General features: G+C 45.9%; 2 protein-coding genes across 2 annotated transcripts in view; one reads left to right on the forward strand and one right to left on the reverse strand.

Annotated features, from left to right (window-relative positions):
* Positions 1-14221, reverse strand: part of egfem1 (EGF-like and EMI domain containing 1) — a gene marked incomplete at both ends in the record, with an annotated part of 50858 nt that overhangs the window by 20442 nt on the left and 16195 nt on the right. The window contains 11 exons of the mRNA XM_079731738.1: positions 4200-4328; positions 4495-4623; positions 6696-6827; positions 7157-7402; positions 7654-7776; positions 8179-8301; positions 8696-8833; positions 9127-9249; positions 10335-10457; positions 11334-11459; positions 13144-13266. Coding sequence (XP_079587864.1) covers positions 4200-4328; positions 4495-4623; positions 6696-6827; positions 7157-7402; positions 7654-7776; positions 8179-8301; positions 8696-8833; positions 9127-9249; positions 10335-10457; positions 11334-11459; positions 13144-13266 — 1515 coding nt within the window. The remainder of the gene's footprint in view (positions 1-4199; positions 4329-4494; positions 4624-6695; positions 6828-7156; positions 7403-7653; positions 7777-8178; positions 8302-8695; positions 8834-9126; positions 9250-10334; positions 10458-11333; positions 11460-13143; positions 13267-14221) is intronic.
* Positions 112-3486, forward strand: LOC307072438 (EH domain-containing protein 2-like; the record flags this gene model as incomplete). The annotated part of the gene is made up of 6 exons (XM_079731739.1): positions 112-332; positions 658-834; positions 1017-1114; positions 1663-2075; positions 2407-2571; positions 2914-3486. 6 exons carry the CDS (start codon positions 112-114, stop codon positions 3484-3486), a joined length of 1647 nt encoding a protein of 548 aa, XP_079587865.1.

Here is a 14221-nt window from a genome sequence, read left to right on the forward strand (position 1 = left end):
TCGGCTCAGTCCCGTCTCAGAGCCCAAAACCGGACCCATCGACGAGAGAGAGAAACAGAGAGCTTTCAGGCCCGGGAGGGAAACGCTTGACGGCAGCAGCAGTGGAGCACCATGACTCTCCGCTGGTTCAGGAACAGCCCTCAGGCGCTGGAGGACGTGAGGGTGGTGACGGAGGAGATGAAGAACCTGTACTACAAGAGGCTCCTGCCTGTGGAGAAACACTCGTCCTTCAGCCATTTCCACTCGCCCAGCTATGAGGATGCAGATTTTGACAACAAGCCCATGGTGCTGGTGATGGGGCAGTACTCCACGGGGAAGACCACTTTCATCAAGTGAGGATTGCTTTCTTGTTATATTAATTAATACATGTGATGAGACCTGATTAATAGAGTTAGGTGTGCTTCATATTACATTGCTTGATGGCTTTCTGTTTTGATTCAAATGATCATGAGAATGCCTCTATATATTTGTGTGCGTGTGTGTGTGTGTCTATGTGTGTGTGTGTGTGTGTGTCGGTGTGTGTGTGTGTGTGTGTGTGTGTGTCTATGTGTGTGTGTGTGTGTGTGTGTGTGTGTGTGTGTGTGTGTGTGTGTGTGCGTGTATGTGTGTGTGTGTGTGTGTGTGTGTGTGTGTGTGTGTTTTATGTGCCTTTTAAAGGTACCTCATAGAACAACACTTCCCTGGTAGCCGGGTGGGGCCAGAGCCCACCACCGATTGTTTCACAGCCATCATGCACGGGGAGTCGGAGGGCATCATTCCTGGGAACGCTCTCACCATGGATCCAAGGAAGCCCTTCAGGAACCTCGAACCCTTCGGGAATGCCTTTCTAAACAGGTGATGGAATGTTGGACCGCCATAGGATTACCAAAGCAAACCTTGGATGGTTTGGGATTTTCTTTCTCCAGCTTTGGCACAGCTGGGAATGTTTCAGCCATTGAACCAAAACCGATGGTGAACCACAATGTGGAGTTCTGTATAAAAGGTTTGGTGCTGTGTTCTTTGGAATTCCCCAACAGATTTCAGTGTGCTCAGCTGCCCAATCAGGTCCTGGAGAACATCAGCATCATAGACACGCCAGGCATTCTCACCGCGGCCAAGAGAAGATTGAGTCGAGGTGAGGCGACCCAAAGCAATAAAGTGACTTTTCTCCTTCGTCTTATCCAACAGAATTTAAAGGTTTACTTCTAAAACCAGATAACAAAACAATATCTAGTTACACTGACTAAGACTTTGGAAAATGTTTGGCTTATAACTCACAAAGAGAAGAGTTTAAGTGTGTGTATGACGTATATGGACAATGAGAACACCGCTTTTTCTTCAGCAAAGCCATGATTTGTCTGAGCCCAGGGCAGACAGGGTGGCGATGATGACATGAGAAGGGTTGGCTACGGATATATATGCTCATGTAAGCTCATCGCCAGGCACACTGTTCTTTTTTGTCTCACCATGGACGTATCCATCCCTGGGTGTAACCCCAAAATACCTTCCCACTCTGGAGGTCCACTGGGACTCGTTCCCCATTATTCATATATGTCTTGGAGCGCTGACAGAGAGAGAGACACACACATTACATTCGTGATGATGCGTTAAATCAGAAAAACCTGTTCTTCTCCTCCAACATCAGTCCCTAACCCTAGCCCTAAACCCCCCTCTCCTCCCCAGGATATGACTTCCCGGCGGTGCTGCGGTGGTTCGCCGAGCGCGTGGACCGCATCATCCTCCTGTTCGACGCCCACAAGCTGGACTTCTCCGACGAACTGACGCGCGCCTTCCTGTCCCTGCGCGGCTACGAGGACAAGCTGCGCGTGGTGCTGAACAAGGCCGACCGCGTGGACTCCCAGCAGCTGATGCGGATGTACGGCGCCCTCATGTGGTCGCTGGGCAAAGTGTTCTTGACCCCCGAGGTGCTGCGGGTGTACGTGGGCTCCTTCTGGTCGGAGCCGCGGCGCGCCTGCGACCACTACCAGCTGCTGGAGATGGAGGAGGAGGACCTGCTGGCGGACATCCGGAACCTCCCGCGCAACGCCGCCGTGCGCAAGCTCAACGACCTGGTGAAGAGGGCCCGCCTGGTCAGGGTGAGGGCCACTGGCTTCGAAGCCTGGTTATCTCCCCTGAACTCTGGGCCAATCAGATGGGCCGCTGTTTTGTGTTCTGTGATTAATTAAGGGAAACTAAGGGATGTTAAACATCTCTCCGATGTCAACCCTTAATTGGGTCGATTGTATTATAACTCTATTTTGTATGTTTGTAATCATGTCAATGTCATTGGCATATACAGTGCAGGTTACTTTTGTGTGTGTGCATTGATCAGGAATTGATCTTCATCGTCTTCATTGCTCATTGAATAATAACATGTCGTTTGAGTCGGCCTCATCATAACCCGCTCCTCCTCCTCGCATATCCCAGGCTCATGCACACATCATCGGCTACTTGAAGCGGGAGATGCCCAGCATCTTCTGCAAGGACTCAAAGAAGCACAACCTGATCTACCAGCTCCCTGTGATCTTCACCAAGATCCAGCAGGAACACCGCGTCCCTGCAGGGGACTTCCCTGACTGCACCAAGATGCAGGTACCGTCATCGTTGGTGCAATAGTCTCATATAATGTGTTTAGATCATGTTATATTATCTGTCTACACTTTACTCCTAACAATCAACTCTGCCGATTTTTTTTTCAGAAACTTGCTTGTGCAACACATTTTGTAGTTGCTCCAATTTTAAGTGTATGATTACATTATTCTCAGTTTGAATAAATTGGTTTCCAATATGATTGACTACGTGTCAACTTAAAATATCAATGTGTGCCCACGTGAATCAGTAACAAAAGGTAACAATTAACAACTGACAACGGTTTCAGTGATGCCCTTTTAAAAAACAATCAACCTCCGACTCAATGACCGCTCTGCCTTCCAGGAGCGGCTCCTGAGCCAAGACTTCTCCAAGTTCAAGCTGCTCAAGCCCAGCCTCATGGCCTCCTTGGACAAGCTGCTGTCCACCGACATTGCCAAGTTGATGCCACTGCTCCAGAAGCCGGAACCCAAGAAGAAGAGCCTCCCTGGGGTGCTGGACGGGGAGTTCCTGGGGACCTTCAGGCCCGAACACTTCCAGAGACATCCCTTCAAGGAACGTCCCGCCGGCGAGGACGAGAGCGGCGAGAAAGACCCGGGCAGTGGATGGGTGGTGGAGAGGCACAAGCCCAAATACGACGAGATCTTCTTCAGCCTGTGTCCGCGCGACGGCAAGGTGAGCGGCACCAAGGCCAAGGAGTGGATGGTGAACACCAACCTGCCCAGCTCCGTGCTGGCCCACATCTGGAGGCTGGCCGACGTGGACTGTGACGGCATGCTGGACAACGAGGAGTTTGCCCTGGCCATGCACCTGATAGAGGGCAAGGTGGAGGGGCACTGGCTGCCCAGGGAGCTGCCCCCTCACCTTGTGCCCCCCTCCAAACGACTTTGTGAGAGCGAGGAGGAAGAAGGTGTTTGATTGGATGTTTGTTTTTAAATATTTCTCGGTGTTGTTGTTGTAGTGTGTGTAATTAAGTAATCGTTTGACTTGGTACGAATTGTATTTAATTATCAAAAGCATGTTTGAATAAGTGTAAAATCACATGGAAATAAGAGCCATTGTGTTACCTTAGAATGGGCCACTTATTAAATACATAGGGAAAGGGCCTTCTTTTACGGTGCTGGCCATGTTTCACGTACTAAAGGTAAGGTAAGGTATGAACCATAGTTTTACAGACTAAATAGTTTTAGTTTTACAGACTTTTATACATTTCAGCTTTAATTCTGGCAATGTTTTGCAGATGACATGTACTTGATAAAGTACTTGAAAAAACGCATATATGCATGGTTCCATAACTCCCAGAAAAGTGGGGGTTGTAAATCTTCTTTCAGGTTTCTACTTCAGTCTCATCACGTGTTCTATGTAATAATAACATGAATGAATCCATACTGTCCATAAAAAAATAACATGTATGGATGACTACTAACTACGTTAGCTGTTTGTCTGCATCTTTAATAAAAAAACCTTTGCAATAACTTTTATGAACCACATTTACCTCAAGACCCACGGTCTCTGGACCGTAGGTGTTGGCTAATATTAGCGATCAGACCGTTGGCTTCTGTTATGGTTTCATCAGCCTGCAGACAGTGCACATGACTCCATGACATCCCACACACAGAGAGCGTACTCACGCAGGTGGCAGAACCGCCCGTACAGTCCCGGGGAGCACAGACAGGATCCAAACACACGGTGGCAGTGTCCGTTGTTGGGACAGTTGCACTTTCTCCGACAGAACCGCCCAAAGTGACCGCTTGGACAACCTGTGAGAAGACAGAACCAGCACTCACTGTTACACCCTCCTGTGTAACAAACGTCAGCTCAATGATCAGGTTTCTCTGTCCTCTATTCACTATTTTTGTATCTTAATGCATCCGTGTGTGTGTTTGTGTGTGTGTGTGTGTGTGTGTGTGTGTGTGGTGTACCAACCATCTTCACACAACAGGCCTTGAACTCCAGTTGGGCACAAACAGCTACCGGTCCCTGGGTCACAGGAGCCTCCGTTCTGACAGCGACACAGACTGTTACAGGCCTGGCCGTAGGTCCCCTGGGGGCAGGCTGTGGAACAACAGACCAAGCACGTTCAATGCTCAAATTTGCTCGCTTCAACATTTTTGATTTTTTGTTTTGCATCAGTAAAGCCATTGAAGATCATCTGGTTTGTGTATGCGTTGTGAAATCAATGGACCAAAGCAGACAACACGCTGAGTCAAAGACTTCATCACTGCTATTCACTGGAGGCAGAATGACCAAGAACAAATGAGGAATTCAAGTCTCTCACTACAATGGACATTATGCCTACAACATACAATTCCAATTGTGCAATACTTTGCAAAAACAAAGCCTCGGGCTACTATTGTGGGTTTCCTCTGCAATTGTGAGAATTGTTTGCAAATTGAATCATCCCAATATGTTTACATTGAACAACAGTGCGATTGGTACCAGGTACAGATACATGTTCCTTCCTGGGGGTGGCAATCTCGTAGAGCTTGTTTTACTGATAAACATATGACATCACTTCCTGTTCCTCCCAGGTTAGCAAGAATCATGGGGTGGATGGCTGGTCTAATTGATATGATGTTCACATTGTATTTAAATTACAAAGACTGCTATCTTTCCCTGAGAAAAAGACAACAGACTAAATAATAAGTGTTGCTTCAGGAAGGAGTAAGGTTCCAGAGGGAGAGAAAGGAGTAGAACACGTCACTGTTCATCCTGTGCTTATGTGTGCTCTCGCTTAATCTCCCTGCCCTTGTAAGCAGTTATGACACGGCCCAGCCGGTCCTTAAGGCTGTGCTCAGGACCCCTTCCAGAACATTCCATTGTTCCACAGACCATGTCACACCATCTCCGACACATCTTGAAAACGTCTCTGTACCCGTATCAAATTACCCTTGAAGGAAGGGTGGTTATATTCATTAATATCTTCTGGGATGATATCGCATCACCTACTGATTCGAGGGTCATAAATATATTTACCGGGAATCACTGGACACATGTGTTATCCGTAATAAATTTGTGACTTTTTATTAACATCCTGTAAATTATATGATGTCCTGTATTTTCCCTCCTGACCTCTGTTTTGACCGTCTATATTTTAAATACTCAATAACGGTCTTCTGTGTGGAGTGAATCCTCTCATCACTGCTACATTGCCAAGCAGTAAGTCTTTATGGCCAGTAAAAGGGTCCTTTCTCACGCCGGCTCAGGTGGGACAGGGCTGTAAACCACGGTACCTCCGTGAGAACCCTGATCTATTCTCCAGGATGATGTACTTGTAATGTACTTTTGCTTCTTACTGGCGGCCTGTGCCTATTCCATGTCCATACCTTGGGGCTTATTGCTCTTCTCCTTTACCTCACAATGTGGCCCATGTCAGAAATGCATCAGCGTGCCACAGGAGTGTGTTTACCAAAATATGTGATCTGTCATGTTTCTAATGGCCTTATCCCCATATGGTTTGCTTCTCATGATTTCGAGCATCAAGTTCAGCGCAAAGGCAGCCATTCATCAAAGTATCTGGTTGGAAACAACGGGGGAGTCTCTCTCTCTCTCTCTCTCTCTCTCTCTCTCTCTCTCCTATCCCTGGATGATGTCTTGGCCTGGGGCGCGGGGGGGGGGCGGGGTCTAGTAGGGTCTCTCTCGCTCTCGGCCCTGGAATTTCTCCAGTAGCAGACAGATTGATTCCCCCGGTGCCTCCATGTTGTGGAGCCAATAAACAACGGACCAGACTCCTAGACAGACTGTGATACACAGCCCTAGAGACACACACGCATGCATGCATAAGCATGTACGTGCACGGACACGGGCAGCAGATCTTCTTACAATAGCCCACATGGTGACGGATATCTCTCAAAGGGGCATCCGATCTGTGTGTGTGTGCGTGTGTGTGCGCTCGTGTGTGTATGTTTGTGTGTGAGTGTGCGGTGTTCTTGTGTGTGTGTGTGTGTGTGTGTTTGTGTGTGTGTGTGAGTGTGTGTAGTGTGCTTATGTGTGTGGGTGTGTGTGTGTGTGTGTGTGTGTATGTATATGGTGTTCTCTGAGTGTGTGTGTGTAGTGTGCATATGTGTGTATCATAGGTTTTAGTACAACTATAGCTTGTTTGTATGCAGATCCGAAGAGGGGCTTACTCTGATTACAGGTGGTCCCGGTCCATCCAGGTGTGCATTCACAGCGGTCTCTGTCGGCACTACACACACCCCCGTTCATGCAGTCGTCACAGCTCAGTCCACAGTCCAGCCCGAAGGAGCCCCCCAGGCACACTGGGAGAGGGGGTTCAGAGTCACCCACTGAATTGACTAGTTTAAAGTCAGGCAACTCCAAGTGTCCAGTCTCTTAGTCAACTGCACAATAACAACAATTGAAGTCATTAAAGGCTATGAAATGCTTGTATTCCACACATCCTCAACAGTAGCATGATAACAAAAACAATATATATATATATATATATATATATATACAAGCAAAGAAATTCATAAAAAAAAAACTACTATGACTAAAACATGAATATGCATAATGCAACATTTGTAGTTCAACATGAAGATCTCATAGCTATTTCTCTATCCCGTAGCGGGCGTGTGCGGTACTGTACCTATTTGGCTGACCAGTCTGAGTTCTCCCACATGCGCGGAAGCTGCTTCTTCGTCGTTATCGTAATCGTCATCATGGCCCCCGCCGCCATGGCCGCCGGTGTTGTACGGTGAGTGAAGGGCTGCCGTGTACTGGAGGAGCTGTGGAGGCTGGCGGAACAGCAGGCCTGGAACCCTGTGGACCTCCACGTCTTCATCAACTTCATCTCCTTCGTCTTCCTCCTCCCCGAAATCCCTGTCATAAAGAGCTGAACAAAAACAAACAAATGACGAATTGAACATCATTTTGGTAATTTACTCCAAAATGGTTCGTGGAACCAAAATGTTTGTAAAACACAGTTAACTATAATCCTCCGCAGCTAAACTGGTGTATCATAGCATTGCACCAAATCTGTCGGGGTTAGCAGTTTGATCCTCACTTGCATAGACCGTGCTAAGACTGCATTGGAAGATGCTGTTAGCTGAATCCGTCCACCAAAGGGATCGTATGGGTACTCACGCGTGCAGGAGCGCTTGTCCTGCTCTAGACGGAAGCCTGGGCGGCAGAAACACTCGTACGAACCCCAGGCGTTCACACAGTAGTGCTCACAGCCAGCGGTCTGGGACCGACACTGGTCCACTTCTGAGGTGAGGTGCACACACAATGGAAACAAGGGGTTCCTAAGTAACATGTTACTGTATTCACTGTCAGTAGTTTTGGATAAAGTCAGAATAAATATTGAGCAAAAAAACAAGAAGTACGATTTCATATGTAAATATAAAGACCCTCTCTCCTCAAATATGTTTTGAATGCTTTTGTATGTACACCCAAGGAACATCGCAACATGGTTAACATAGATTCTCGAGCTAATACAGAATACATACGCGGTATTATGTTCAACCAATAATGCATCACATTTTACAAATCCTTTGACACACTGACACGTCCTCTTGCATACATCAGACGGATTACAAAACACGGATAGAATGGGCTAAACGGTCTCCCGTGTAATGTGGTGCATCCCCGCAGACCCGAGTCTCTTACCGTCGCAGCCACAGCCGTCTGGGCTCGGCCTGTGTCCCGCACTGCAGCTGCACTCGTAGCCCCCGGGGTAGTTCCTGCACAGCTGGCTGCAGCAGCTCTCCCCATTCACACACTCATCGCTGTCTAGAGGGGGAGGGGGGGTCGAGGACATAGAGTCGGATCCATGGTGTTTAAGTCGTGTCATGTCCATCAATTTTATTTCTATAGGCCAACTTATTTTCAACCCAGTCTCAAAGAGCTTCACAGTCTCCACAATATTTGACACACAACGACTCACCCTAAAGAAATACCCTATTCTTCCCCCTTAGTGTTAGGGTTGAAGAATAGGGTCGTTATTTACAAGGAGCAAAATGAATGGCAGCAGAGAATGAGAGGGTGAGAAAAACAGAGACAGCAATAGAGATAGAAGGAACCAGAAAGAGAGAGAGAGAGAGAGAGAGAATGAGAGTGGGAGAACAAGAAAGGGAGACTGACAGTGATGAGCTAGGTACATTTTATTTAAATGAAGGGCACATACCCAGACAGGTCTTCCTGTCTTGATCCAGGTGGTAACCTTGGTTACAGGAGCAAAGAGGGCCACCATTGCTGTGCTCACAATGATGGGAGCAGCCGCCGTTGTCCTTCTCACAGCTGTTAACGATCTCCATCTCAATGCCTACAGGGTGGAGATGAACTCGCTCAACGGTGCTATTTAGCTTGATCTGTTAGCTAAGTGCTAGTAATCAAGCTGTTGTTGACAGTAAGAATCATAACAACAGTACTACAGATGAGCTCTGCATGAAATGTATGGACACAAAAGCATTGTGTTTTATTTCTTCCAGCAGTCCAACAGGTGAAGATTTTTTTTTTTTTAAATAGTTTATATTTATAAAAAATATAATCCATAAAATATCAATGATGCATATATTTCTTACAGGCATTTAACCACATGAATAAGGATGTACTTACGGTAGCACTGTTTGCCATCAGCACCCAGTTCGAATCCGGGGTTACACACACAGATGAAGGAGCCCGGCATGTTGACACAGCCATGGGAGCACTTGGCCTGGTCCACTCTGCATTCATCCATGTCTGGGGGAGATTTCATTGGAACACACAGGTAGGTGAAACACATTGATTAGACAATACACAAAGACAGATGTACGTGTCAGCGTTATGGCAAGACATGATAACCTCTATGTTCACATTTGCTGTCATTTATTTGTTTTTTTCTGCAGCTTATATCCAAAGCAACATACATATGTCAAACAGAGCACACAAACAAAAATTGGTTGCACAAGCATGTTTCTCTAACACCATGATACGGAGCACAAAGAAGCTCATCCGAAAGTAAAGATTTGTGGACTTATTTTTGTTTAACACAAACCAAATACGGTTGCACTTTTTATAGCTTAAAAGTACAGACGGAAGCAAAGGCATTGAGTGTTTAAGCCTTTTTTTGGTGCTTCACATGAGTTTTCAAACTCATATGACTCGTTTACTTATAAGTCTGCTTGACCCTGAAGTTAAGTCACAGCCCCTAGGACCCTGCCACACTGCAGAGCTGACCCCTGTATAATCTTTGAACTCATCAGATTTAAACCAGACCATAGTTAGCACATACCACCACACTAAATATTGCAAAGCACATTGTAACTTTAAGCAGCTTTTATGCCACAGGCATGGGTCCAAAGGCAAGCTAACGTGAATCAAGCCACCTAACTTTGACTTGGAGGTCAGGATCATTAAGAGAAGGCTTATGCTGTGATGGGCTCAGACAGATACCAGCTTATTGTAGGTCATTGATGAATGATGTCAAACTATTTACGAGAGTATGTTGACACATTGTTTTATGCAGGTCGTAACTTAAAGCGCTGGTGAACAGTTCTTTGGGACATTTAGGACAGTCTGAGCGAACATCAAATGTCTGGCAAGATAAATACTGCGCAAGAATGTGTGCATGTTGCATTATAATAATAATAATAATAATTATAATAATAATAAACTTTATTTATATAGCACTTTTCAAAACACAGTTACAAAGTGCTGAATTATATAATGTGTTATATACGATAGTTACCATTTGTGTGTGAGTGTGAGTGTGTGTGTGTGTGTGGGGGGGTGTCCGTCTGTCTTTCTGTGTGTGTATGTGTGTATGTGTCTTGCATAGCCCTTACCCTCACAGCCCTTGCCATCACCAGACAGTGTGAATCCAGGTCTGCAGCTGCACTGAGGCAGTGCACCGTGGGAGTCACACAGCTGGGCACAGCCTCCATTCCTCTCCTCACAGGGATCCTCCACTGACCGGACACACACACACACACACACACACACACACACACACACACACACACACACACACACACACACACACACACACACACTCACACACACACTCACACACACACACACACACACACACACAAACATTAAACACACAAAACCAAAAACACCCGGACATACACGGAGAGATACATGTGAGACTGGAACACAAAGATTTAAACAAACTCACATCTCGCATTGGTTAATAATGTTGCATAGATGTAATGACACACACACACACACACACACACACACACACACACACACACACACACAGACAGGCACAAAAACACACTCACTCACATGCACATACGCACGCACACTCACACACACTCACACAGGCACACACTTACACTCAAACACACACATGCAGGAAGGCGCATAGTAAAGCAGCAGGAAAGGTCATCTCTGCAGGTGACTTCATGACCTCCGTGTTTACTTTACAGAGGCAGTTCCATCCCCATATCCTGCCCATGTTAACTTCTAAAGCAGCCTTCCGCACAACAAACATCCAACCCACTAGCTCCTTCCCTCCTTTCCTAAACAACAGCATTCAGATGGTACATTACATTACAGGTGAACTGGAGTTCATGTTAGTTGTTCTATCTGAATATACAAGAAGAAAAAAATTTGATATCGGAAACAATTCTGACAAATTATCGGGATTTGGATGCACATGAAAACATGTATGTTTAATGACACTTCCTCTTCCCTACAGATGTCAAGCCTATAAGTGGTTTCTGCCCATAACCTCATAATGATGGGTAGACTGGGTTGCAGGTTTGAAGACTGCTCCTAGAAGATCGCTACCAGATGTGTGCCGGCCATGGGACCTGTGCCAGGAGATGACTTACGTTCACAGTGCTTCCCGTCTGTCGTCAGCCGGAACTTCTTGCGACACTCGCATCTGTAGACGTTGTTGGCCGTGTCCACACACTTGTGCTCACAGCCGCCGTTCTTCACCGAACACGAGTTCACCGCTTCAGACACAAACCAAACAAACGAATTAAATTAAGGCATATATATTAGCATAGTACTCACGCTTCATGGGGCAGGATTGCCTACAGTTTGCTTTGACCCCCAGCCAAAAGGTTTTCTGCTCGAACCCTGTGTCCACAGCCTATGTAGTTAGCAAGATTCCAAACAACGACTTGCTCTTTACTGAAATGTGTCTTAAAAAAGTCTCTAAGTCTCTTCAAGGAAAAGCATCTAAAGTGTCTAAATTGCACACCCGCTTTGAATATCGAAAAATAATGTTGTTCAAACAGGTGATGAGCTATTTGGCAGATGAGAGGATTACCTCATAAAAGCAACGTGTGTACATGCATGCCATTGGCAATTGTAGATTTTTTAAGACCACAGATCAAGAGGCTTCAGTGGGATTCTGTACTACACTTGGGAGAGGCAGGCAAATACCATCTCACGGACCATTTCATAGGGTACAGCTGGGCACCATGTCAATACTGACCTTTCCATCCCATTTAATACCTACGATTTAATGTTGTGCCATTTAAGGAAGACAGTGCTCGTGCCTTCTGGGGGCATTTAACACTGACATGATGACATGGTCAGGCTATAAAAGCCCATGATTGGCTGGCTGCTAACAGACAGCGCTGTGCGTGGAACCCTCTGACCCTCTCTTCATTCCCCCCGAGGGTTGCAGACAGAGGCCCTTAGCGCTGGGCTGAAAGTGAAAGAGACCTGTCATCGTGCAACATTATATTTCCAGGATTAAAGGGGGGAATTATTGGGATGGCATGGAATGCATTTGCATGTGTTTATGGGCTTTACTAAATCCATTTTGTCAACAAAAACAAGGTGAAACATAAAAATAAACCACATCCAATCGAAGATGTCCCAGATTCCCAGTGTCTCCCTACCACGGGACTCGGGCTGTTGTAGAAACATGCCAGAGGCTCTGTCTTCCTCTGGAGAAGGTGTGAATCTGGCCTCCTGGGACCCAGCAGAACCAGATGTTTCACCCCACCACTCTCTGTGTGGAGTGCTGGGTCAACGTCTTCATACCATTCTAACGGAGATGCCCATAATACATGGGTGTGTTATCTATGTAGGTATGACGGAAAATTTGAATTTCACCTGGGAATGGGGAAACTGATTGAAAAAATAGATTCTCCAATTGACACATATTGTATTTGTCTGTCTCTGACATTGTTGAATGCAGCTTTGAAGTTGGAGATGATGCTGTGTCCTGGAAAACTTGTGTAGTCGTACAAACTCCACATCCTCTCAGGAATGAAACAGACACATTTCTAAACGTGTTCCAAACAAATACTGCATTGTATGGTCACTGTTTAACTTAATTGCCCAATGATTGGGCTAAAAAAGGCTGGTAGTATGAAACAGATCATTTTCATTAAGTGTGTGTGTGTGTGTGTGTGTCTGTGTCTGTGTGTGTGTGTTTGTGTGTGTGTGTGTGTGTGTCTGTGTGTGTGTGTGTGTGTGTGTCTGTGTGTGTTTGTGTCTGTGTGTGTGTGTTTGTGTCTGTTTGTGTGTGTGTGTGTGTGTGTGTGTGTTTGTGTCTGTGTGTGTGTGTGTGTGTGTTTGTGTCTGTGTGTGTGTGTGTGTGTGCCTGTGTGTGTTTGTGTGGGGGGGAGGAGCGGGGGGGTTACTTGAGCTGTGTAATGGAGGTATTCCAGTCCTTACCTATGCAGGTCCTTCCGTCCGTGTGCATGCGGAAGCCAGGGCTGCACTCACAGTGATAAGAGCCAGGAGTGTTGACACACACCTGCTGGCATCCCCCGTTCAGCTCCTCACACTCATTGACATCTGCAGACACATGCAAAAGCAAGCACATCCATACACATGTTCACAGAGAAACAGACACAGACACGTGCACACACACAGACACACACACACACACACACACACACACACATTTGTGCATACACCAGGACACACGCACACACACACACACACACACACACACACACACACACACACACACAGAAAAAGCTGATCAGACATTACAACCTCAAAGGCTCATGAAAATGTATAAACTCGTAAATGTATGAAAAGACTACATGACTACATTGTCAAAATTAGGGCTGATAAAAAAAAGACTTGACCAAAACAGTATTGTATTCAGTTAACAGAGTAAATATGAATGTACAGGTATTTAGAGAAGGAAAAACTATAATTAGACTAAAAAGACTCATTATTGAAGTTGTTGACACGTTTGAGGTGGCTCTGTTCAACCTCCCATTTAGAGAAAACTGAAGTGTTTAGGATCATTCAAAACTATTGCTCTGCCATTTCCATCACCGGGACTGTCAAACATGTTTCCATCCATATGATGATGTCATCAAACCAAGCCACTGTATCCCTTCTTTCCACTAAGTTGCTGCTTAAGACCCCATGGAGAAGCACAAGCATGTGTCAGAGAAAGAAGACATAAAATGTATCATCCTGTGTGCAATAGCCTATGCTCCAAATTCTATCGGAAAATGCAACGTTTTCATCACATAAGGCTTCTGTGCGTGGGAACAAAGAGAGATCTCAGAAGATCCGTTGTCACTCTCCAATGTAGCTGAACCTGAACTCCCGTCTTCAGGCTGAGCTCCACATCTGGAACCCCCATCAAACCTTTCTGAAGTGCTTCCCAGGGTTCTCACCGGCCTCACGGTTTGAACTCGGGATCGCACGAAAGGAACCAAAAGGTAGTTTTTGTTTTTTTTATTATTTTAGGTTTGGATTAGTATGAATGTAATCAGTATATAAATTA

This window comes from Pollachius pollachius, assembly GCF_949987615.1.
Source record: "Pollachius pollachius genome assembly, chromosome: 3".
NCBI lineage: Eukaryota > Metazoa > Chordata > Actinopteri > Gadiformes > Gadidae > Pollachius > Pollachius pollachius.